General features: G+C 43.0%; 1 protein-coding gene and 1 long non-coding RNA gene across 5 annotated transcripts; one reads left to right on the top strand and one right to left on the bottom strand.

Annotated features, from left to right (window-relative positions):
- Positions 1-1181: 1181 nt before the first annotated feature.
- Positions 1182-19907, top strand: CRCP (CGRP receptor component). 4 transcript variants are annotated; one of them, XM_079956043.1, is made up of 6 exons: positions 1182-1288; positions 7215-7251; positions 7728-7826; positions 8896-8990; positions 14399-14456; positions 18033-19907. In XM_079956043.1, the coding sequence occupies exons 1-6, from the start codon at positions 1281-1283 to the stop codon at positions 18174-18176; spliced, it is 441 nt and encodes a 146-aa protein (XP_079812169.1). In that variant the 5' UTR covers positions 1182-1280; the 3' UTR covers positions 18177-19907. The 4 variants fall into 4 exon arrangements, with proteins under 4 accessions (XP_079812169.1, XP_079812171.1, XP_079812168.1 ...); XM_079956045.1 differs by lacking the exons at positions 1182-1288; positions 18033-19907 and adding exons at positions 1540-1670; positions 15998-16970; XM_079956042.1 differs by lacking the exon at positions 1182-1288 and adding an exon at positions 1552-1670.
- Positions 8998-25465, bottom strand: LOC307204464. Its single transcript, XR_013833701.1, has 4 exons — positions 25252-25465; positions 22414-22575; positions 11179-11265; positions 8998-9970 (listed from the first exon to the last, which is right to left on the bottom strand). It is a non-coding gene; the product is annotated as an uncharacterized lncRNA (long non-coding RNA).
- Positions 25466-25499: the final 34 nt, after the last annotated feature.

The raw sequence follows: 25499 nt of genomic DNA, 5'->3' as shown, positions 1-25499 counted from the left end.
CTCTGAGATCTTATGGGGAGGCCCTTCTCTTGGTCAAGAAATTAAAGCACACCGCTTCCCCCAAAGGATCATGGGAACTGTACTTTCTCCCCCCCCCCCAGAGCCACAATTCCCAGAACCCTTTGCAACCTACTGTTCCCAGGACTCATAGAAGGGATCCTTAGGGTCATCTAGCCCAGCTCACTGCAATGTAGGAATCTCAACACACAGTCCTCCATCCAATTTGAAAACCTGCTTAGCTTTGCAAATGTGCTAGCATTTTTATTGCTGCAGCACATGAGGGGAAGTGGCACGCTTTATAAATGTGCCTTGGCTATGCTCTAAAACGCATGGCGTGGTTTACTAGGGATAACCTCACAGGTTGTTAATGAGTTTTAGTATCTGCAAATTGCTTTGAGTCATTTTCAGTGGATAAAGTGACAACTACAACAACAACAACAACAACAACAACAACAACAATAATAATAATAGATTCAGGTAGGTAGCTGTGTTGGTCTGATGCAGTCGAAATAAAAAAAAAATTTGTCCAGTAGCACCTTATAGACCAACTAAGTTTGTTCTGGTAAAAACTTAGTTGGTCTATAAGGTGCTACCGGACAATTTTTTTTTTTTAATTTCATCATCATCATCATCATCATCATCATCATCTTGATCTTAGCCAAAAGGCCGAGAAGTGATGTTGATGATGATAATAAAAAATGGGGATAGTAGCAGTGGTGGGAATACGATGTGTACCTGCTATGAGGTGGCTGCAGGTTCTATGGTAGAAGTTATTTTACACTGTAAAAAGTACTCTTAAAGTGACAGAATAAGAATAAGAATGGTGCTACGAGAGGGACGTGGGTTCGATTTTTTTCTATGCTAGAGGTTATTTTAATTTACACTGTAAAAAGTATTCTTAAAGCGACCTAATAATAATAATAATGAGGATGGTGCTGCGAGACTGACGCGGGTTCGATTCCTTCCCGGAGCAGAAGTCATTCTCCAGCGTGAAAGGTATTATTGATACCTTCATATACTATTTCCTCCCTTTCCTACGGAAACAGCCGTCCGCCCTGAACTCCCTCAAGAAAGGCGGGAGGAGGCCGCCGAGATCCCCGCTCCGACAGCGCCGCCCTCCCATCTCGGAAGCATTACCCAGAGGGGAAAGAGGCGAAGCCGCGGCTACCTGAGCAGCGACGCGGTCGGAGACGACGCAGCCGGGAAAGGCGGCGGAGGGCCGAAGGGAGGAGCGAGCGAAGGCGGCGCGAGAGGGAGGAAGAGGCCGCGGCGTGGGCAAGATGGAAGTGTAAGATGGCGGAGCGGCCGCGCAAGCCCCGCTTGCTCCGAAGTCACCCCGTTTCTCTCCCCTCCCCTCCCCGCCGTAGGATAAGGGGGGGGGGATTCCCTGCCTATTAGGGGGGGTGCGCGTGTAAATTCAGGGGAGTGGGTGAGGCCGTTCAGACTCGGGTGGAAGAGGGGGATTCCTGGAATGGTCCTTTTTCCTGAGGTGAATTTCCTCACATTTAGGTGGCTAAGGGATTTTTTTTTTTTTGGGGGGGGGGGAGATACTTCCTACTTGAAGGGATTCCTGGAATTGACCTTTCCCTAGGCAAACTTTCTCACATTTAGATGGCTATGGGGTTATTTGGGTGGGGGAAAGAGGTGACCTGCAGCTGCCCTTTCCAGAGGTAAATCTCACATTTAGATGGCTAAGGGTTTTTTGACGGGGTGGGGGTGGGGAGTTTCTGTGATGTGGGGGGAGCAAATGGAGAGGTTGATTTCCAGGAATTGGCAATTCCTGAGGTAATTTCCTACTCTTCCCCACCCCCCAAAAATACCATTGGAGGGATAGCTGAGGAAAAAGGGGGGGGGGAATAGAAAATGAAATCATTCCTAAGAGGGAGAGGTGAGATGGGGGTCCTGGAATTGGCATTGCTTGATGAAATTTCCTAAAATAAAAGAACACCAATATATTTGAAGGGATGGTTGAAGAAATGAGGGTGCTGGCGGGATGTCTATAGAAATTCCTCTCCTCATAAAAGTTCTGAAGGGCTGAATGAACAATCGGACGGATGCAGACCTCGTTCTTGGGCACACAACATTATTTTTATTTTTTCATTTCATAAAATTTATACACTAGATTGTAAAAAAAAAGAAAAACCCTCAAAGTGACATACAATGCAAAAAAAGATAAAACAATAAAATTACCACTAGAAACAATTTAAAACATTCAAAAAAATAAAATCAGTAAGCTAAAAAAAGGGGTAAAACAGGCACCAGCATTCTAAGTATCTGGCTTGTCTATAAATGATAATATTTTTAGGAGGTACTGAGCAGACGGACAAGAGGCTGCCTGATAAACTTGCAGAGATAAAAGGAGATGACAGTCCCTTCATGCAGGCTCACAATTTAATGCACACAGTACAAAATGAAAAGCGAGTGAGGAGGGCAGAGGAAAGCAGATGAACCCAGGACCCAGTTCTTGAAGTTATATAATCTCAGTGGCATCATCTGGCTTCCTGCTTTCAGTGGCGCTGTTAACATCAATTTTAGACTCTAGGTTTAATGTTCTGTTGGGTGGTAATATGTATTTATTCCACTTTTGTCCCCCTCCATTCTGCTGAGGGGAGCTCTGGGCTTCTGCACCAAAATCCTGCCCTGACCATTGCCTGCTTTTTAAGTACACTACACACAATATCCAGCAGCTCTCAGTCTTCTGGCTAATGGATGGGGCCAGAGTGTGGGTATGTCTACTGAGAGTAAAACATGCACTGCAGGGTTGCACTGCAGATTTTGTTAAGATTTCCCTAACTGACGGTCACCTGTTTGTGTCACCTACAGGTTACCAGGTCTGTGGATATTTTTATGCATGATCATCTATTTTTAATTCAGAATGATTAATCTACAAGGGGGGGGGGGGGAGCACATTTTTGTGTCACATGAATGTCTGTAAAATATTTCCATATAGCACCCTTCACCAACCTGGTATACTCCAGATGCTGGGGACTCCAATTCCCACCAGCCCTAGCCAGACTTAAACATCTAGAGCAGGGGTCAGCAAACTTTTTCAGCATGGGGTGGGTCCACTATCCCTCAGACATTGTGGGGGTCCAGACTATATTTTGAATAAATAAATGAATGAATTTCTATGCCCCACAAATTACTCAGAGATGCATTTTAAATAAAAGGACACATTCTACTCATGTAAAAACACGCTGATTCCTGGACCGTCCACGGGCCGGATTTAGAAGGTGATTGGGCCAGGCCTTAGTTTGCCTACTCATGATCTAGAGGGCACCAGTTCAGCAGTGGCTGTTTCATGGGGCCTTTCTTACAACCAGCACACATAACAGTTTGTGAGGTTGAGTCTGAAAATAGAAAGGATCCTGCACACTGGACAATATTGCCAACTTTTCTTTCTTCCACACCCTCATCGTTGCTCATTTTCTGCTTCGCTCTGTCTTGGCCCAGTCCCATCCTTGCAAAAACAAAAGTAACAAACAAAAATGAATTGCCTGGGACTGGATAAGTCAAAAGCAAAGTCCATTAGTAGTTGCTAGGATAGAGCAGCTTCATTTTCATGAAGTGAAAATCAAATCCCTGTGTAAAGTTTTTTCATACTTGAGAAATGATCAGATTGGTTCTTCATTTACATAGAAACACTAAGCTTTAATCAGTGCCTCTAAGATTAACTGCAGGGCTGACATGTTTATATTCAGATTATTTAATATGAACTCTTTACCTCTGGAGGGCTCCAGGTTCCCCATTCTTGCACTATAGAAATTGGACTTACTCCATCTTCCCATATGATATTCATCATTCATCTTTACTATTTTTTTAATGAAGCTGTTAAGGATAACTTTAAAAAAATAATATGGTTACTGTTGACTGCCGGATGGAGAGTCATTTTTAAACACTTTACACATGTTATCACAGAGCAGATTGTGTGGGATGAAGGCCACCATCATGCTGAAGCTAAATTGGTCTGGTCAGTGTCTGGATGGGAGGCCGGCTGGGAACCACATGTGGGCTCCATGATGAAAGAAAGACAGGACATAAATGTAAGAAAAATAAATTGCAAGCAGTTTTTGTTGCAAATGAAAACTTACGGGTGGTAGCAAGGGTCTTGACAAAAAGATGGGTTTTGAGAAGTTCATTTTGAGTTTCTGTTCATAGAAATGTATTTGGTTAATTTGAAAGTTGTACTGGACATGATTGTCTTTATTTAAATGGAAACCATCTTAAAGATGCACATTTTCTTCGTTTATTACTGTGTCTTCCCCAGAAAGGAAAAAGGTTCCTCCCCACTCCCCCCAGGGTGTCCTGAAGTAGAAATGGATGGGGGTTATATTTGGTACAATCTGATCCTATGCATTTTTACTCAGAAGTCCCACTAACTTTACTAGTACACAGTACCAAGTACTTAGGTTGCAATCAAACTCTGTGTGTGTGTGTGTGTGTGTGTGTGTGTGTGGCAATGTCAACTGGTATATTCTTAGGATATTGATGTAGTTGCACTCAAGACGGAAATACAAAAATAGATTAAATTGTCTGATAGTAGTTCCATATTTTCCAGCAAGACTTAACGCACTGAAAAGAGCCTTGACCTCCCTGAACCTTCTGATTTTTTATGAAACAATGCAAACTTTTTCTCTTTTTGCTCCAAATGGGACCACCCTTTGTTTTAAATGCACTTCATCAACAATAATTCTTCCTAGACCCATTAGTACATTCAGTTGCTTTCTGTACTGTGTTCTCCTTTATTTTATTTTATGTGGGCATTAAAAAAATGGGCTTTGGTCATAGAGAATCCGCAGGGATTTCTCCAGATGTAGATGGAATGCAAAGATAGCCCTCTTCCAAAGAATCAAATATACGTATCAACAAAAAGCAGCAACCGTTTTTGCAATGCATGAATGTGTGTGTTTGTGATCTTGCTTGCTTGCTGAAGTTTCTGCTGGATCAGCAAAATGTGTGATGAGAACTGCACCTCAGCGTATTTTCAGAAGGGGGTCCCCTCTTTCCCCCCTCGCCCTATCCCAATGCAATTTCAAAAACAATGCTAGAAACTGTGGAAGTTTGTGGAAGAGGCGTTGAACTTGTTTGAAAGTGATGAGTATGACAGTTCTATTCAAACAGTTGGCTGTGCTTGACATAATACATTGTACTTTTAAATATGTTGCAATAGGGGGACCCGAGAATAGCCTTACCCTCCTCCTTTTATATAGCTGTGGCAACTTTCTGTTGTTAGTGCTGTCTGTCTGTTCAGCAGAACCCATTGTCCTGAGGATGTATAGCGGTCGCGGCTTTGTGGTGTTTTTGTTTTGTTTTAAAAACTAACATTCTATTTATTTATAATGGAAAGAAATTAAATAATATTGTAGCTTAATCGGGATTGTGCTTAAATAGTAAACAATAGCTAGCAAGTCCCAATGGAATTGAATCTAAGCAATTGTAAATAAGTGTGGGTTGCAGTAGTGCTTGCTGGCTGTGGAACATGCCAGTCTGTTCCATCTCTAGTTGTGCTTTAAAAAGGTATTTATGTGTGGCTGGTTGCTTAAAGTATGAGGGTGCACATTTGTGAATGGTGTTGATGGCAATGCAGGAATCTTGGGAGCTTCCTATCTATCCTATGGAATGACTAGATAGCATCCACAATTGGATGTACATTTGTTCCCTGATTCAGCAGATGATATGATGTTTGTTATCCCACTTCTCCATTTCTAAAGAAACAAGGCAGTGCGAAATTTACAAATAACAAGTAAAGTAATTCAGAAGGTACTGAAACAGTCAGCAAAAGTTTCATGGCAAGTTCAGGCAGCATAGAAAGGGACACCAGCAACTCAACAGGGCCAGCACAACTGCCAAGGTTTCAAGGCAAGCTCAGCCTCCTTAGGCAGGGAATTTTGCAGCCTTCTGATACTGCCAACAAGGCCCTCTCCCAAAGAACTGTTGTGACCCAGCCAACATTTCTGATGTTGAGGCACAGAAGGAAACTTCTCCAACAGACCTAAACTCATGGGAATGTTTATAGCTTGGGTCACCAGGGGCATAGAAGGGTGGTTACTGGTCATTGCTAAGGGGGGGAAATTAAAGTCCCACTCAGAAACAGTGTTGTGGTGCGGGGAATATCTGCCCCCTTCATATCTGACAGTTAGTGGCTCTTACAGGGGGAGCAACAAACCTCCACTTTGCATTTACCCCTCCTGTCGCTATAAGCCTTTTGCTGGAAAAATAATAATAAGTAGCAACAGTCGCTACATACAACCAGTTGTGTGAAACTGATTTACAGTGGAATCCTATATATGTGTCTATTTAGAAGCAAGACCCATTGGTTTCAGTGGGACTTGCGTCCAGATAAGTGCTTATAGGACTGCAGCCTTAAACATGCAGGAAAGCTCTTTCCTTAGCAGATATTTTGACTCCATAGAGGTAGTTTATAGCAAAGTTAGACTATGCATTTCTAGGACCAACTCATGTTTTTAAACAAGGACTTAAGAAGAAGAGTCCTGCTGAATCAGGCCTTAGTCTAGCATCCCATTTCCCACCATGGTCAATCAGATGTCTGTAATCAGCCAACAAAGAGGCATGAAAGCAACAGCACTATCCTACTGGTATTCCCCAGCAACTCATATTTACAGGTACTCTGCCTCTGGATGTGGAGGTACATGGATTGTATACACTGTATAACTTTAAAGCACACCCCTGCCCCCTCCAAAAATGATTATTTAATTTACCCCTCACAAAGCTATAATTCCCAGTACCCTTAACAAACTACAGTTCCCAGGATTCTTGGGATAACAAATGTGTCTCAAATGTATGGTGTGCACAGAAATGGTTAACAGACACTGATAGACAAATTCATAGTGAAGTCTGATCCCTGTCTAAAGCCATCTTGTGGCAATGAATATGTGCTGTGAGAATTAAGTGTATCCTTGTCTATGTGGGCAGTGAGTTTCTGAGCTTGCCAGTTGAGTTCTCTTTCAAACGAAGCCTGTATGTAAGCTTAATTGTAATGGTTGGCTTTGATGAGATGTGTCCACTCACACATGTGTAGCCTCACCCAAGCCTGTCACAAAACACTGGGAAAAATGGAACTAAGGAAATATGCTTTTTAAAAATAGTTCTTTTGGAGCTTTGTAACGGGAGGCAGGGGTTTCTAAGGTGGATTTTCCACACACATGCCAACACATCTAAAGCACCTTAACATATTTTATTTATTGTTTTTCTAGGAAAGATGGAAATGCAGCTCTTCTGAGCAATTATGAGGTAAAATCATTTTACTGCAATTATAATTTATGTAAAGTCCTGCCCTATTCAGAATGCTAGTTTTAACCTTTGTTCCATGCCAGATCAACAAACAAAGCTTGCATTGTAGTCATGCATTTCTTGGAGGAGTGGGGAATACAAATGTTGAAACGTTCCTACAGCCAAAATTTTAAAAAGTTCTTCTCACTGGGGTGAAAGCCGCACCCCTCTGAAAATTTGTTTTTAAGGTCCTATTTTCCATAAAAATGTGTGCTTGCTCTCTCTATCTGCAATAGAATGATATATACTTGACCTACAATAGTTGTTATGAGCTCATTTTGAAGATCGGGACCTCTTTCAAAAATGTAAGAGAGCCACATACCAAAATTAGCAGAAAGAACAGGAATTAAATGGTTCAGCTCATATGATGAGCTGCTAGCATTATCAAAGCTCTGATGGCATTTGAGGCCACCTCATAGCAAAGTTCTTTCTTTCAGGTGTATAAGTTGCTGACTGATCTAAAGCAGCAGCGCCGAGAGACCGGGAGAAGCAAGCAGAGTGCTGGGCAGCAGAATTTGAATACTATCATGTATGAAGTGAGTAAAACCAACAATGGAAATGATCCTGTCCCAAGCTGCAACCTTCTCTCCACATCCCACTAGCCATGCTTCTATGGACAGGATCCCCTTTTTGCCAGCTCCCCCTCCCTCACCTCTCCCAGCCCTCCTCACACACAAGAGCATTTGAAAAAGAGAGAGAGAGAGAGAGAGAAGGATGGAAAAAAATGTGCTTCTGCTGTCTTGATACCATTCATAATTTTAGGTAGCACAGTTATATCCACATGCAGTTTTCTAAGCCAGAAAAACTAACCTATTTAAGCTCTCTTTTTTAAAAAGGGAACATAGAGCCTTTGACTGAACCAGACCAATCTGTCTATCTAGTTCTGTACTGTGAACACTGACTGGCAGCGGCTCACCAGGATTTCAGGCGGGGTCTTTCCGCAGCCTTACCTGGAGATGGTGGTAATTGAATCTGGGGCCTCCTGCATGTAATGCATGTGCTATTTATTCCATTGAGCTATGGTCCTTTTCTTGAAAATGAAGATTTCAGTCCTCATGGTTCTGAAAAAAGGTCTGATTTTAACTAGGAACATAGGAAGCTGCCTCAGAGTGAATCATAGTGTTGGTCCATCTAGCTCAGTATTGTGTACACAGGTAGCCAGTGGCTCTCTGGAGCTTGAGGCAGAAGTCTTTTTCTAGCCCTACCCAGAGATGCTATTTCGTATTGTACCCTGTAGCCTTCTGCATGCTTTATCAGTGAGCTGTGTTCCTTTCCCACATATGCCCCAATCATTTTTATTTTATTTTTCTGTACTCTCTTTATTTCTAATTATGAACATTAACAGGTGTGAAATAAGAAAATGTGTTATGTCATCATTAAACATTTGACCTCTGGATTTCCTGCTCAGTGAATATTTTAATCAGTTTGATCATCATTTCCCTATTTGGTTACAACATGGCTGTGATACATTTGCTAATCTGAAGAGCAGTGTTGCTTTCAGAGAACATTGTTCCTGCTTTGGAGGGATCGGCTTTTAAGTTAGACTTGAAAAGGAGGCATAAAGGTAGACTGAATCTGCACAATTATCTTTTTCTGCCCTTCTAGACACTGAAATACATATCTAAGACACCATGCAAATTCCAGAATCCTGAGGTTGTAAGAGACTTCCTCCTGGCACTGAAAAGCCACAAGTTAACGAAGTAAGTCATTAATATTGTAATGTGGGTTGATGGATTGTAGCTGCCAGAAGAGAGGTTCAATTATTCCAACAGTTGACAAGAGGATGAAATTCCTTCCCCCAATCTGCTGCTTCTCCCATGCAACCCCTTCCATCCCAAGCTTTGCAGGAGTGAGGCAGCAACCCAGCACTGTGTGTGTTAGTGACTGCTGAGCTTGGCCTTGATGTATGATGCTTTTGAATTTCTGGTTTCAGTATATGCTAACCCATAGTAAAGCATGAGTTTCTGAAGCACAGGGAGGTGTCAAGTGATGAAAGAGCTTGCCGCTGCCAGCAGTCATTGGCTAGGACTTAATTATTTGGTCTGAGCACATTCAGTGTTTTATTTTTCTTCCAATGAACCACTGAAAGAGTGCTTGTAACCTTGGTGGTTGTATATACAGGCAGGCACCCTCTTCACAGTCCCTCCAGGGTGTGTGTGACGACTGCATCTCAAGTCTCTTTCTGTGCTCCAGAGGGACTTTGCTATATATTTTACTCCCTAAGTATGTATGTCTAAATGTATTTTATCCTAAAATAATAATTTTATATACATACTGGTATGCTCTTTGAGCTGAGAGCTGCAATATAGAATTCAAAGAAATGCAAAATCTGAAAGGTAACTGCATTCATGGGATATGTGGATTAGATCCATTTGTATCAGAATTAGCAAAAAACAAATTTCTCAAGCTTTTCTGACAGTGCTATGATGAAATGAGTGGGAGGGTACTTTCCCTTACCCCCCTTCAAAGCTGACCAAACTCTGTGTTCTGTTTTCAAGCAGATTGGACTGGTTCTTCTCATTCTTCTGTGAGGCGCCAGTGCTAAGTCTTTATCCTTTAGTGCTACTTAGCAGATGTTTGTGCCTTTGCAATCCGGTGGGCTCCATGTTTTCAAAGTAGTGATGAAACTTGTCAAAAGCAATCAGTCCCAAGAGATGGATGAGTGAATCTGCTTTTCAATCTGTTATCTTTTACCGGATTTTCCGGTTTGAAGCATTCCTTTTTCTCAGTGGCTTTGTAGATCTAAAATGCATTTTATTTCCACTGGGCAGGTCCAATTTACAGCAGAAAAAAAAATCCAAGAGGAACATTGCTGATAAGCATAGGATATAAAAATAAAACAAATGACATACCCTGGGTGTCAAAGACCAGTGCATACAAGCACATAGCGGTTATAAATGTGAAAATATCTTTAATGACATTCAAGGTACCAGCGTTTTAAACTGAACGTCCAGGCATTCGCTTAGAAAAAGTTTTTATTAATATATTTTCCATAAGTAAAAAAAAAAATACATTCAGCATCTCTGTTTACAAATTGTAGAGTCCTTCATACAGGTTAGTTATAGTCAGTTTGAGACATCGCTGTTATAGGCAATATGGGGTTGACAGGGAGAGAGGGCATTACTTCTAAACCATAAGCATGCAATTTATGAGAAAACATGGAACTGCAGATTGTAAAGTGGGTATTAATTCTGGTGGAATTACCACTGATATCCCTTCCATAAGCCTTTTTAAAATGTATTAGTGATATGCAGCATGAGTTATACTCAGAATAGACTCATTGAGAACGGTAGATACTCTCTGAGTATAAAAAAGTAAAGGACCCCTGATAGTTAAGTCCAGTCACGAACGACTCTGGGGTTGCAGCGCTCATCTCGCTTTACTGGCCAAGGGAGCCGACTTTTGTCCGCAGACAGTTTTTCCGGGTCATGTGGCCAGCATGACTAAGCCGCTTCTGGCAAAACCAGAGCAGTGCACAGAACTGCTGTTTACCTTCCTGCCGGAACGGTACCTATTTATCTACTTGCACTTTGAGGTGCTTTTGAACAGCTAGGTTGGCAGGAGCTGGGACCGAGCAATGGGAGCTCATCCCGTTGTGAGGATTTGAACCACCAACCTTCTGATCGGCAAGCCCTAGGCTCAGTGGTTTAGACCACAGCGCCACCTACGTCCCTTTCTCTGAGTATAACCACCCTGCTATAATTATACAAAATCACAAACAGAACTAGGAATGCATGATACAAAAATATGCCAAAGAACAGTATGAAAAATAAATGGCTCCCAGTCTGTTTTGAAGTTTGCCTCAAGATTTTGGTGTTTCCCTGTAGGTAGTCAGATTTGAAAGATCAGTATTTTTACAACGTTGATTAAACCAAAATGAAACCTTACCAGATTACATGCAAGGATACTATGCTGACAGCAGAGGGAGCTACTAGTTCAGAGTTCTTGTTTGCGGGATTAGTATGTTGTTGCTTCCTGAGTGGAAAGATAGGCAAGAGAAGTAAGTAAATATTGAGCCACAATTTGCCAGGGAGTTCTCCTGAGCAAGCCTTGCTGGATTGAATGGAGGCTGAATTTTCCAGGGGGTCTTAAGGCGGGAGAAGTTCCCAGTGCCCTTGAATGACCATTGTTACTTGCTTCTGTTCTTGCATTACCACTTCGGAATAATCTATTTGGTTTAGTTTTGTTTGTCTGGACCTAAACAAATGTTAAGAGAAATTGTTTTTCTATTATTGTTAATATTTTTAAGAGCATAAGAAGGGCCTGCTGAATCAGGCCCATGGCCAATCTAGTCCAGCATCCTGTTCTCACAGTGGTCAACCAGATGCCTGTGGGAAACCTCTAAGTAGGATTTAAGCACAAGCACACTTTTCCTGTGTGTTCCTGCAACTGGTATTCAGAAGCATTGCTACCTCCAAGCATTTAGACAGAGCACAGTCATCATGGCTAGTAGTCATTTGTAGCTTTTTCCTCCATGAATTTGTCCAGTTGTCTTTTAAAACAATCTAAATTGGTGGCCACCATCGCCTTCAAACTCCACTATATCTTTTTTAGGTGAAGCAGCCATAACTGTACACAGTACAGTAAGTCTGCAACTTGCACACATATAACTTGTGTGCATTCAGCTTTAAGTGAACGGTAAATTTAATTTTTTTTTTTAAGGGGGCGGGGTTGTGGGGAAAATGGCTTTCACAGTTGCTGCACATAAGAGGATCATACATTCAGCTCTGGGAGATGTTTTAATTGAGTTCAGATTTTCCCTGAGGTTATTTTAAAAACAAACTTATATCTTAACGTTGTTAAGAAATTAAAACTGATTTACATGTTTAAAAATCCATGGTTTTTTAAAAAATATATATATTTTTATGTACCCTGCTGATGAGTCTTCCCTACTCCACTTTTTGTCTTCCTAGAGCATATTTGTGCACCCCAGAATATGAGCCTCCTAAAGGGTTTTTTTCTGGCGCCTCTGAACTTGAAATATTTTCTTTTCCTTTTTTTTTTAATAATATTTATTGAACATTTTCAAATATAACAGAAAAAAGAAAAGAAATAAAACATCCATTTTATAACCTTATTTCCATTGGCATCTTTCCAGGACTTCCCCACCCCACCCCCTCTTGTATTCCAATTCCTTCAAATAGATTCAACAAGTTCTTACCCCAAATTTTAAACTTATTATAATTAACCCAATGTTAAAAATGTCTTTCCATCCCCTAAAATCGACCCCGCTCCCTTCCACGAGTTCCCCTCTTTAATATGCAGAACAGGTTAAAATAAAAGAAAATAGAAAATAGAATAAAATATAATTTAACACCCTTTGGATTCCAAATTTCCCTCCCCCCTTTCCCGGTTGCGTTCCCCAATGTCCATCAATGCCTGTTGTCATCCTGGAGATCCCACATCTAGGCCGAAATCCTTCACAAGTCCACTTTGCCGTCTTTTTAATAGTCTTTGCCGTCTTTTTAATCATCTTTAGTTTCAAGCGTCCAATCTCAGAAAAACTCTATCTCAAAAAGGTCCATTTTTTCCATCCAGATCTCTGTATTTAAGAGTAAAACTCCAATTTTGTTTCTTTAAACCTTTCAAATCTGGATGTCCCAAATGTTCCCACTTCCAACTTTATCCAATTCTTGGTGTTCATGTTGTTCTTATTATTCTCTCTCCTCACTTTCCTCTAGTTTCTTTTCCTGCTCTCCTGCAAAAATGTTCCAATTCCAAAAGCTTCTAAATCCCCTACAAAGGCTTTGTTATTCAGGAACAAAACTTTACGTCAAGTCCCTTCCATTCTTCAATAGATAAATCTATTGTCTCCTTTAGTGTAGAGACCTCTGTAGACAAAATAGTGTTCCATTTCTGCAGTTTCCCAGGAGATAAAAAGTCCAATTCAAATTCCATGCCAACAATACTTGTAGTGTCCCACAGCCCCTCTAGAGGGATTATAGTAACTCAGTTTCCTTCCAGATCGCACCCAACAGTCAAAGTAACTTGTTATTCCTTGTTTTAAACAATTTATATCTAATTTGTAACAAATGTAACCGGCAAAGTCCTCATAACAAAGTTCTCTTTTTATTCTTCAGCTTTGACAGCTCCTTTGACAGCTGTCAAAGCCTCTGTTTCTCCTCTCCCGGCGCTCTCGCAGATCGCTCCCGGTTCCCGGGGGGGGGGGGTTGCATTTTAGCTCACGTTCTACTTTTCTCCTTCAGCCCAGTCTTATAATTTTCCATCGTGAAATTAGTAACTTTATCAAACCAAGGTAGCACTCGATCTTAGTTGTTAAATCCTTTGCTTTAAATCCTCTACGACAGGGGGGAGACGGACTTCCTCTTTGCACCTCCCCCGCTCGCTCCGAATTTAATTTTTTCCCCCTTTTTAAGTCCAGTTTCCAATTACTCACGGGTTATTCTTTTTAATCCGAATTTTCAATGGAAGAAGTCAGCGCTCTCCGCCAAATGGCATGCGGCTTCGCTCGGCAGGGGAAGCGGAGGACTCATAGCACCACACCCCCCCTGGCACCCGCTCCGTAGCCTTTAAAAAGGCTCCTTCGCGGGTCGGGGGGGCGCAAACGGTGCCCGCCGAGTCACCATGCCCATGGGTTTCAGCGCCCATGGTTTTTGAGGGTCCCCGCGACGCCGACGCGGTAGAACCCAACCCCTGCCGAGCAGGCTCCCTCCGGAGCTCGGAGGGAGTCTGCCATTCGGCGATGGCGCCAACCCGGAAGTCGAAATATTTTCTTTTCCAACTGTCTCTGGGACAGCTCTATGGAAAAGTGTGCTGTGGGTTGTAGTTGGCATCCAAAGAATCCTGGGTTCAGAAAGAGTAGTGGTTTTGAGTGTGTCTGAGCAAAGAGTTACAATGGAAATTGGATGGTTTTAAAACTTTCGGGCCACTAAATGCCACAGTGGGTTTAGGTTATGGATGTGGCCATGAGCCTGTTTCCAAGCTCCCAAATGGTTTCATTTTTGCCTGTTGTGCATCTCATCTGAGGTCAAGCTGCAACTTTGGCTCTCCAGCCATTGTTTTGTGGCCAAGAAGTGTTAGCATGCGGATGGCTCCTGTAACCAGAATCCCTAAATTATATGGTGTTGTGTTCTTTGCATTTGCACAGGGCAGAAAAACTGCAACTTCTCAACCTCAGGCCTGTGACTGCCGTTGAGATCCAGTTGGTAAGTTGTGAAGCTTCCAAGCCCTTGAAGAGCAGTAACCCTTTTCCTTTTGTGTCCTGAAATGTTCAGAGTCTTTTGATGCTGCTCATTGACCTTTTTATATTTCCTGCTCCTTCTGTGTTGTTTCCCCGACTGTCTTCCACTTACCTTGCTGTTTAATCGGGCCCTAACAACCCCAGTGATTTTGCCAGCGTTGTCACAAAGTGACATCTGATGTGATGACATCTGATGTGATGACATCATGGACAACAGTAAATGAGCCACGTAGTTGGACACACCTGCGCTGCTTAAATGGCATTGAGGGGGAAATGGGGTGGGAGCCAGCAGAAGACAGATAAACTTTATGCAGCTGTTTAAAATTTTTGTGCCCTGCTTTTTAGTCTGTAGTCAGTTTTTCTTTTCTTTTAAAATGTTTTTTTATTGTATCTTTGCTTTTGGGTTGTAAGCCTTCCTTAACAATTTATTTGAGGGCTGGGATTACATTTCAGGAATAAGCATAATTAATTAGATGCTCAAAAAGCAGCATTGGAACAGCACAAAGGCATTCATAATTAGAAATCATTTGTGTTTTTGTCAGTCATAAGAATGAACATGATTATTGCATTTATAGCCCACCTTTCACTCTACGGGGCTCAAGGCTTACATGATTCTCTCTGCCATTTGATTGCCACAACAACCCTGTAAGGTGGGATAGGCTGAAAGAGAGTGACTGGCCCAAGGCCACCCAGTGAGCTTCATGGCCAGGTGGGGATTCGAACCCTGGTCTCCTTGGTCCTAACCACTACACCACACTGGCTCTCAAATTTAGTGGTTTTGGCTCAGACCTCTTTATGGCCAAGAGGGTGATTGGTGGGGTGGGCACCAATCTCGTGCCAAAGTGTGTTGCACAGCATAGTGGGCCACATGAGAGGTGATGAACAGTGAAGGGTGAGGATGCAGGAGGGGAAAGTCTGGTGGCAGTGGTGTATCCTAAAGGAGTGATATGAAAGGCCAGAGGGAAACACATAGAGAAGCAGCAGCTATGTTTCGCTGCCCCCTTTGGTGAGCCAGCTGGGGCAGTTCAGAGGGTTCCACTAGATCAGGGGTCAGCAAACTTTTTCAGCAGGGCGCCAGTCCACTGTTCCTCAGACTTTGTGGGGGGCCGGACTATATTTGGGGGGGAGGGGGAATGAATGAATTCCTATGCCCCACAAATAACCCACAGATGCATTTTAAATAAAAGTGCACATTCTACTCATGTAAAAACACACTGATTCCTGGACCATCCACGGGCCAGATTTAGAAGGCGATTTGGCCAGATCTGGCCCCCGGGCCTTAGTTTGCCTACCCATGCACTGATGATGATGTACCCTCTGTCTCTAGAACGGTTTGTCCTAATCCTGGCTTGTTGAGTTGATCTACAAAGGCTAGAAGGTGAGCCCTATTAGGTCTGTTTGCCTGGCTGGCTGGCTGGCTGGCTGGCTGCTATATGTGGGTTTTCTCCCTCAGCCAGCATTCAGGGATTTAGTAAGTCCCTATTCCCACTCTGCTTGCCTCTCCAGGTTACCTAAAGCCTAGCAACCGAAGCTAACAGACCTTAAAGAACTGTGTAATAAACAGGTATTGACTGATGCGTCATTGAGAACCAATGTACCCTTGAGCACATAAAATGTCTGCTGTTTTAGAAGGAGATGAATAGCTGAAGTAAACACTCTGAGATGGCCTCTACACCGGCTGAAGCTGTGGGAGTTGTTGAGTCAATGAAATGGGAAGAAGGTGATTTCTCTGCTCCCTCTTCCCTCTTCCCCCAACAAAAGGAAGTCCATTAGGTTACAGCAGATTGAAGACAAAAGGTGACTGCCAGGTTAATCCCCCCAATAAAAGCACTTGTTTCTAAACCTCTTCCTGAATGCAAAGCCTAGGAAATGGATCTGGAAGCTGAAGCATGTGGATAGCATTCCATGTTGCAGAATTGATTTAGCAGTAGATTTCCCCTTCTTTATTTGCGTGTGTGTGCTGTCTCTTTTCAAAGCAGTGTACAGCAAGCAGGAGGAAAATAAATTGAAATACAAGCTATCGCAAGGAGAAATTAATTTGAGACTGAGTATAAAGAAGTTAAAGAGTGGGATCCTGCGTCAGCAAATGGTTAAGAGATGTTCTTTTTCTCATTGAGATAAGAGTTTACGGGCAGAGGCTTACGGGTCAGAGATGGAGACTTACGTATATCTGATTTTAGTTGGCACGAGGAATAATTTTCTGTTTGCTCTTCTCATGATAATCATGATATGAAAATGTGACCGTCCTTTCAGAGAGTCTTTCTTTATTCCATTGAGGCAAATTCCCTGCAGTTCCAGAGAACAAAGGCCAATTTAAAGGTGTGGGTTGGCAGTTGCCATAGAAAAAGAAGGGACTATCTGGGTGTGTGTGTCCCCCAGAACAAGACATTTCTGAAAACATGATGTGTTAACATTTGAACATTAAGGAGATTGTGTGTGTGTGTGTGTTTTTCCCAATGATTTCTTTGCAGCTTGTGAAAATTTGGTATTGGTTACAGAGGGCCTGGCGTGCTCTGGTCCATGGGGTCACGAAGAGTCGGACACGACTAAACGACTAAACAACAACACAGTAATAGTTCATTGAGTTCCTTTATTCAGTACCATCGCTGTACATTTTTACACTGCCCAGTTTGCTGCTTGAACGACCACAACAGGAGGGCAGCAGCTTCCTGATCTTATCTCTCAGCTTAGCAAAGATGCAGCAGATCTGTGAAGTGCCTGACATCCTGGCATGCTTTGCCCAAAAGGGCCCTGTGGGCAAAATTCAGAGGCCTGGCAGGCCTAATGAGGCCCACAGGCTAGAGATTCAGCAGTGCTAGTCTGTCACATAGAAGGAAAACCTCCCAGATTTAGTGACTCTGTCACTTGCTTCTCTATTTGATTTTATGTCTGTTTCATTGATCCTCTTTTAAAAAACTTTTTAAAGAAGATCTTATTTTTTGTGTTTTAATCTGCTGCAGGTTTTATCCTTTTTTTGCGCTTTCTATGAACTGCTGTGTCTCTTGCTCCAAAAGAAGAGTGTTCCAAGCATAAGAGAAATGTCCCAAATAAATAAACAGTTAGGTTTGCCAAACATTCTAGGAAGATAAGGAGCAGTTTCAGAAGACACAAGGAATCTTGGATTGAATTCACTGGGTAGAAATGAAGGGTTGGATCTAGACTAAGTTGGAGTGACAGCATGGTCCTATGAATGGTTATCCAGAAATAAGTCCCAGTGAGTTCCCCAGTAACTGCTTCTAGGATTGCAGCTGTTGGTTTCCATTGAAATCAGTGGAATTTGAGCTCGTCACAGCTATCTCTTCACATTGATTTCATTGGGGCCTAAGCATCCCTAACTTAGCCTTGCACCACACCCATTTTGGCTATTTCTGCTTTTACAGTATTAGCCAACTGGCTGGGGCTGATGGGAGTAGTGGTCTGAAACATCTGGAAGGTACCAGGTTGGCAAAGTTTGTCTGTGCTTTGCCCTAAGGAACGGTTTGCTCTTAGCATGTGATGGTGGCAAGAGACGAGAGGCGGCTCACTGCTTTTTCCTCTGCAGATCGTGGAAGAAAGTGAGGAGAGGCTCACTGAAGAGCAGATTGAATCCCTGCTCCAGACGGTCACTAGAAATCTTCCTGGAGACCCAGAGCAAGAAGAGCAGCAGGAGTCAGCCATGGCTGTAGAGGAAGAAGATCGGGCATAGAAAGACTTGGACCATGTGGGTGGCCTTGCCAAAATGTTATCACTGGGGAGAGTCAGCCAAACATTCCAGTTGCAAAGAGGTTCCAGGGAGGATGAAGACTCCCCCCTCCCTCATTTGCTGACTAACACACAGTGATATCACCCTGCAGTGTGTTTCATGTTTGTTTATTCTCCACAAGAGCAACAATTACCAACAACAGAATTCTTAACAAATGTTCTATTTGTGGGATAAAAAAACTGGATTTGTCTGAGATGCAGATGCTGTGGTTGGTTCCATGTGCCTTTTATGTGTGTACTCCTTTGAGTAAGATTTACATTCAGCGGGCCTTCTGATTACCAGTTGGTTTCTAGTGCTTCTGACCTGTTTTGCAAAATACGTCTCACAATTGATTTCAAAATCTTGTTCTGCTTCTTTATTTACTAGAGAGGTGTATCCAGTTTTTCTTCTCTCGCATTACCAGAGTGCAGGATCACCCAACAAAGTAAACTGGCAGTAGGTTCAGGACTGGCAAAAGGGAGCAGCTCTTGACGCAACACATGACCTTACAGAATTGATAGCCAACACATGAGCTCAGATAGCTGTAAAAAGAATTAGAAGGGCTGCAACTCAGGGGCAAAGCATCTGCTTTGCATGCAGAAGGTCCCAGATTCAATCCCCAATGGCATCTCCAGACAGAGCTGGGAAGGACTCCTTGCTTCAAACCCTGGAGAGCAGCTGCTGGTCAGTGTAGACAACCCTGAACTAGATGGAAAACTGATGTTACTTGCATGAGTAAGTGGGGTGACACGATAACTCAATGGAACCTCCATGCACAGAAGCACTAGTACTTCTGAATGCCAGAGGCCAGGGACAAACAAGAGTGGAGAGTGTTGGATTTGTGCCCTGCTTATGAGCATTTGGAAGCATCCATCCAGTGTTTGGCGGAAATTGAATTCTGGACCTCATTCTGATCTCACAAGGCAAAACTTTCCCTGCTTTATGCCTTTCAACCAACAGCAAACAGTCTCTTCTGTCCTTAGGCCCTGTGACCCATTTTCCCTTCCCTTATCTTTTATATCCACACCTCATTCTATTAGGCCCTCTGACCCCAGTCATCATCCTTCTCCTTCGCCCAATCTGTGTTCTTCTCTCTTCAGCCTCGTTGCCTCTGGGGCCCCTCATCTCCTTAGTTCCTCAGTCTCCTGGACACTTTTGTCTCTCTGCTTCCTAGATCTCACATACTCCCCCTGCTTAGAACTGGTTTGGACTTAGAAAGCATAAAACATGAAGGACCTGGCTTTCATTACATCACTGTATTTAGAACACCAAGGTTGGAGACACCTGGCTTTTGCTATAGGGTTCCTGCCCTTCCCTGCCCTTGCAGTTCTGGGCATCTGTCAACATCTGCCCACCTCCTTCCCTCCCATTCATGCATTTTGTGTTTGTAGAAGCTGTGTAAAAGAATGAATGCATGAAAAGATAAGCAGAGATGTGATTTAAATTTGGGGTGTGTGCTCTGTTTATCCAGGCAATGATACATATTTTTGCACGGTCTTTATCAGAACTTGACAGTTAATTATTAGGGCCTGTTAGTGTGTGAGGGACCAATCCCTGAAAGCAAAAACAAATAGAAATGTTCCTCAGCAGCTAAGAATGCATTCCCTTTCCCTCCCAGCACATTCTTCTGTTTGCGGATGTCGTGGTTTGTAAGCTTAGATCGAATAAGCCCCAGCCTGCTGTGCAAAGCAACTGCCTGAGGTGTGTCTTGAAAGGTTTTGGAGACCTGGAATGTTTCTGCACCATTTGGTGGCCCAGCCAATAGTTTGGGGGTCCAGCAACATTTGGAGGGCCAAAAGTTACCTATCCCAGATCTAACTCTTCAGAAGCCACATAGTAATGTTAAGTAGTTCACAAATAAACATCATGATCATATTGTGTTATACCTCTTTAGGTATAAAAACTTTGGTCTAGGAAACCTTAGGGACCACCTGCTTCCTTCTATTCCTGTTTGATCACTGAGGATTTTGGGGGGAGTAGTCTCCCATGATTCACATGCTGTTTTAGTATTGTGGACCCAATTTTGTAGAACTCCGTCCTGGTTGAGGTCAGATAGACCCCCTTTCTGTTGAACCTCCAGCACCCAATGAATAGTTCTTTATTCCAGCAGGCATTTTAAGTGAATTCTGATGTTATAATTTTAACCACTATTGTATTGGTTTATCTACTTGTACCCGGAGGTGCTTTCGAACTGCTAGGTTGGCAGGCGCTGGGACCGAGCAGCGGGAGCGCACCCTGCCGCAGGGATTCGAACCGCCGACCTTTCGATCGGCAAGCCCTAGGCGCTGAGGCTTTAACCCACAGCGCCACCTGCGTCCCATATGCCACATAGAAGCAACTAATTTAGCAGCATATATAAGTTGTCAAAGTAAATAAAATACTTAGCTTTTTTGCTTGAGAATAGCGAAATGAGGAACAGTTCAACCTCCTATGCCCTTTTACTCAAAAGTAAACCCAGTGCTTCCATATACACTGCCCAGGCTTGCACCCCAGAGAGGTCACTGCAGGCGCTGTGATTCTTTAGTGGGTTGACTTCACCCCTGAGGTGCATTCCATTGTCTCCCGAGACAGACAGATGCCAACAAGAAGAAGTAATATTTTAGTTCCTTGAGACTTATGCCCAAATAAGTCAAGTACAGGACCTCAGCCTAATACATTTGCTCTGGCAGCGGGTGAGGAAGTGCTACTTGGGCTTTCCTCCTTCACGGTCTCCAAGGCAGATCTCAACAAGCCAGAACACATTTACCAGCCTCTGGTGCTGATGGGAGTTGTGGTCTCTTTTTAGAAAACTGCCTGAAGATTTCTAATGCAGAAAGCTTGGGAATCTATAAGCAACTATATGAAGTCTTGTTACCTTTTAATTAGATGTTGCATTTTTATTAGATGTTATTTTTTGTGGTTGATTTTTTTGCAGTTGTAACTTCCTTGTAATTTTTAATGTTATATTTTAAATTGTAACCACGCTAAGACCTAAGGGTGGAGGGGTGGGCAAATAAAATACAATAAATAGTCTAGAGGGCACCAGGTTGTCAAAGGCTGAGCTCGAACAATCAAAATGATTAGAAAAAGACAGCAGCAAGCCACAAATACATTAAAGTTGAATTGAAAACAACTGTTAAGAAGCAGTGCAGCCAGCAGCAGAAGCCTAGGAGAATAAAAAAATGTAACAGAGTCTAGACAATAAATTTGGTAGTTTTTGGATTTCTTTGGAAAAAGATCAAACTGGGGAGTGGGGTAGTTTGGCACCAGAACTTGGGAATGCTTATGTTTCCTGCTACTGAAATCAGCTGGGGGGAATAATTCGGAGAGAGGACATCAGATGAGAGAGAAACAGCTCAGCAGTGTGTGTATGGAGGAGTGGGACCTAAGATGGGGTGGGCTTTGGGGAGAGGCCCACAGGAAATGTCTGTGCTGCCAGCTTGAAGTTTTCCCACTCCTTCATTTTTAGGCCCAGGCCAGGGAGACAGCTAATGATAATGCTACAGCCATGTGTGTGCTGCAGGGCTTTCCTAGATAACGCTTCTGTTGATTTTCCTAAGCTTTGCTTTTCAAGCCTTTGACTGTTCCTCAGAAATAACTAGCTTTTTTAGAAAAGAAAAAGATGAGAAAACAAATGTGCTCCTGGTTTTCCATTTGATGCCTGGGTTTAGCCAGTAGTGTTGGGCACTGTCAATGGAGCTGCTGGGATTAGAAGACCTTTCTGGTTTTCCTGCCTGCTGAAGCAGAGATACCCCTCCTGGGTGTGTTCCAAACACACCATACTTAACTTTTAAAATAAGAGTTGTGGTAGGGAGTTGTGTTTAAACCTTCTAATTATGGCACGGAGTGTTCTATGAGCAGGTATAGTCTTTGATCCTCCTGACTCTGGCCTAGTGATGGAGTCAACTCTCTGACTCAACCCCTCCCCAATCTGCACCATGGCGACAATAAAAGCAGCCTATCCTATTGTAGAGATTGCTGAGAATCATGACTGTAGAGTTGCTAAACATGATTTCTAGTTTTCCACTTTGGGGCAGAGACTCGGAGATACTTCAGAACAAAGCTTATGTAGGCCGCTAACACACAGTACACAGTCATCAAAACATCTTTAAATGTCCTTCTACATAAATAAAGGTTAGCGGTCATGGGATGTTAAATACGCACGGCTTCATAATGAGATCAATTTCCTTGGGGTGTTCCAAAACATGTGGTCTCATCTTACAACTTATCAGGCAGTTGTCTAGACAACCAGACCTCTTGACGTTCTTTTCCTGTATCTGTCCCTGGAACTTCTCAAGGAGATGCGGATGCTAACGCATGACAGACACAGGAACACATTCTTCCAGTTTTGCCACTTTCAGGGTCAGATAGGAGAGGTGGAATGCTACGTAGGAAGGAGGCATGAGTCACAAAGTGCAGGCATGCAGAAATCATTCATGGATGCATTCTAGTCATTGGCTAAATGCAATTAATAGCAGAACATTTTTAAAATCAAAAAATCTACACCCTGGGTCTCTTAATTCTTATTTCATTAGTGAGACCAAGGCTGCAATTCTATATCCATTTACCTTTGTGTGAACACTGAATACAGCAAAGGCTTACCTCTCATTTAATCCCCAAAACAGGCCTGTGACGTAGGCTAGGCTGAGACGCAATGATTGGCTCAAGGTCACCCAGTGAGCTTCATGGTTGAGTGGGGATTTGAACCTTGGTCTCCCAAGTCTTAGTTCAATTCAACCTCCCAAAGACTCTCTGCACAAATTTCTGAAATAGAGCTGTAGGCTTCCAAAGGGTCTGGAACTTTGTTCCCAGAGTAGATGTTAACAGCCCCCAGACATGTTCCAAAAAGAAGTCAGTTTGAATGAGCACCCCACCCCACAAACTCCAGCCAGGAAACTCCACCTGCTACATTATTTCAGGTCATGCTGCTCTTGAAGGTGCAGAATTAAATGTACACACAAACTTACTACATATGTAGAATTATGAGGTTAATTTGGGATGACACAGAGTACTACATATATGCACAAATGCTTCATGTCCGAACTGAGAGCAATCCATTTCAACCTGTCGGCTCATTGATCGCCCTTTAATCTTCCAAATCCAGGCAGTTCCATTTCTGCACTGTTGCTGATGCAACCCCCGTTCAAATATATAGATTTGGAGGCTAGCACTGCGTGAGCTGTCTCCAGGTACTGCTTGGCGTGTTTAACTTGCTTTTATTAGCAGACTCTCATCTCTCTGCTGTGACATGTCCCAGGTTCAGCTGTCAGCCAAAGTCTGATAGATCAAGCTGCACAGCTGACTTCTCCTAATGCACTGTACGTATTGTATGCATTTTATTAAGCTTCCCTCCTGCCCAGCAGAAAAGCAGATGTTTAGGAAAGTAGAGAGGTTGGGGAAAAAGATGGGAGACCTGCAGAGTTTTAAAGTACAAGAACAGTGCTGTAATACCAGGACTGGGGGGGGGGGGGGATGTTGGAAGATTCAGGAAAGACAAAAGGACTTCTTCACATGCTGCAATGGCTACTAGCTCTGATGGTTTTCTCTGCCTCCATGGTTGGAGGCAATGATACTTCTGAATGCCATTTGCTAAAAATCATATTGCTATTGAGGTACCTGGACTCTAGCCTGCATAATCCTGAATTCTAGATCAATGTAGAATGACTGCAAGCCCCACAGCCAGCAGAAAGTATTCTGGACATGGGTAGAAGCATCCTGTGGCTGCCTGCAGGTTTTGGGAACCAAATAACTTGTTGATGATTAACATAGAAACTTTGGACTCGCATGCATAATCCGAACTAGTGGCTTGAGAGTTTAGTTTGTATAAAGTGCTTTTTCCTTCCTCCTAGAGGTGACTTTAAATTGGTAAGGGTGCCACCCTATTTCATCTCCCCCAAGTGTTTCAGGTGGGTTCAAGTGGATTGAGTGGTGCCAAATAATCTCTCAGTTTGCCCTGAATTTTTTGGAATATCTGGTTTTTATTTCTAAGAAATGTCATCATTCTTTTTTAAAAAAAATGAATACACAACGATCCAAGGCAGTTAACAAAAGTCACTATAAAAAACAACAACCACCCACCTCTCAATCAGATTAAAATTCGTATCGTAAAAGACCAACAACCAAAAAGATAAAACATGTTGAGCCATAAAAGGAAGGCTGTGATTCTAAGTATGCTTATGTGGGCTGTGCATCCCATAAGAGCATAAGAAGAGCCTGCTGGATCAGGCCAATGGCCCACCTAGCCCAAACAGGAAACTCAAGCAGGGCCTGGCCACAAAAGTAGCTCTCCCCTCCTTTGGTTTCCAGCAACTGGCATTCAGAAGCATTGCTGCCTACCTAAGTTAAATATGCTTATCAAAGAAATGCCAGAAATTACAAAAGAGGGGGAAATGTAAAAACCTGCAGGCATAACTTCGAAAAGAGACTTACTGGACTCTCTTTTTAAAAGAAACTGAACACTGAACCTTGGTGTTCAAAGCAGTTTGCAGGGATGACGTCGGTCTGAGATGCCTCCACCCGATGTGCCATGGATTAATAATTGTGATGCCACCTCCTCTTCTTTACACTTTGCTCTGGCTTCTGGTTAGGCCTCCTTGGCCCTCTGGGGTCATTTGTTCCAGTCTATGAGAAGAGTCTGGCTGCTGGATCAGGCCTATCTAGTGCAGCACCCTGTTCTCACAGTGGCCAACCAGATGGCTGTGTGGGAAAACCCAAAAGCAGGACCTGAGCACAAGAGCCTGCTCCTTTCCTTTGCATTCCAGCAACTGGTGTTCAGAAGCATTGCTACCTCCAACATGGAGACAGAGGGCATAGCCAGCACAGCTAGTAGCCACTGATAGCCATATCAGCCATGGATTTGTCTAAGCCTCTTTCTAATCTAAGCCCTCCAGGCTGATGACCATCACTGCCTCCTGTGGCAGAGAGTTCCATAGTTCAACTATGAGCTGCCTGAAGAAGTATTTTCTTTCATCTGTCCTGAATCTCCGAACAATCAGCTTCATGGGGTGTCCACAAATTCTAGTGTAATGAGAGAGGGAGAAAAAACATTTTCTCTACCCACTCTTTCTGTGCCAAGCATCATTTTATAAACTTCTATCGTGCCACATCTTAGTCGTCTTTTCTCCAAACGAAAAACCCCCAAACCTTTCCTAATGGGGGAATCGCTCCATCCCGTTTTAATCTGCAAGGCTTTTTCATGCCTTATCCACGTTGTAGGGAACGGTAGCAGTACTCAATGCAGCTATTATTAGGGTTACGATGCCCATATTTCACGTTAGGCCCATCCTTCCAGCTGCGCTCCCCCCCCCC

This window comes from Podarcis cretensis (genome assembly GCF_951804945.1).
Source record: "Podarcis cretensis genome assembly, chromosome: 15".
Classification (NCBI taxonomy): domain Eukaryota; kingdom Metazoa; phylum Chordata; class Lepidosauria; order Squamata; family Lacertidae; genus Podarcis; species Podarcis cretensis.
Note: the sequence above shows the minus strand (reverse complement) of the source record. Positions and strands in the feature narration are given on the sequence as shown.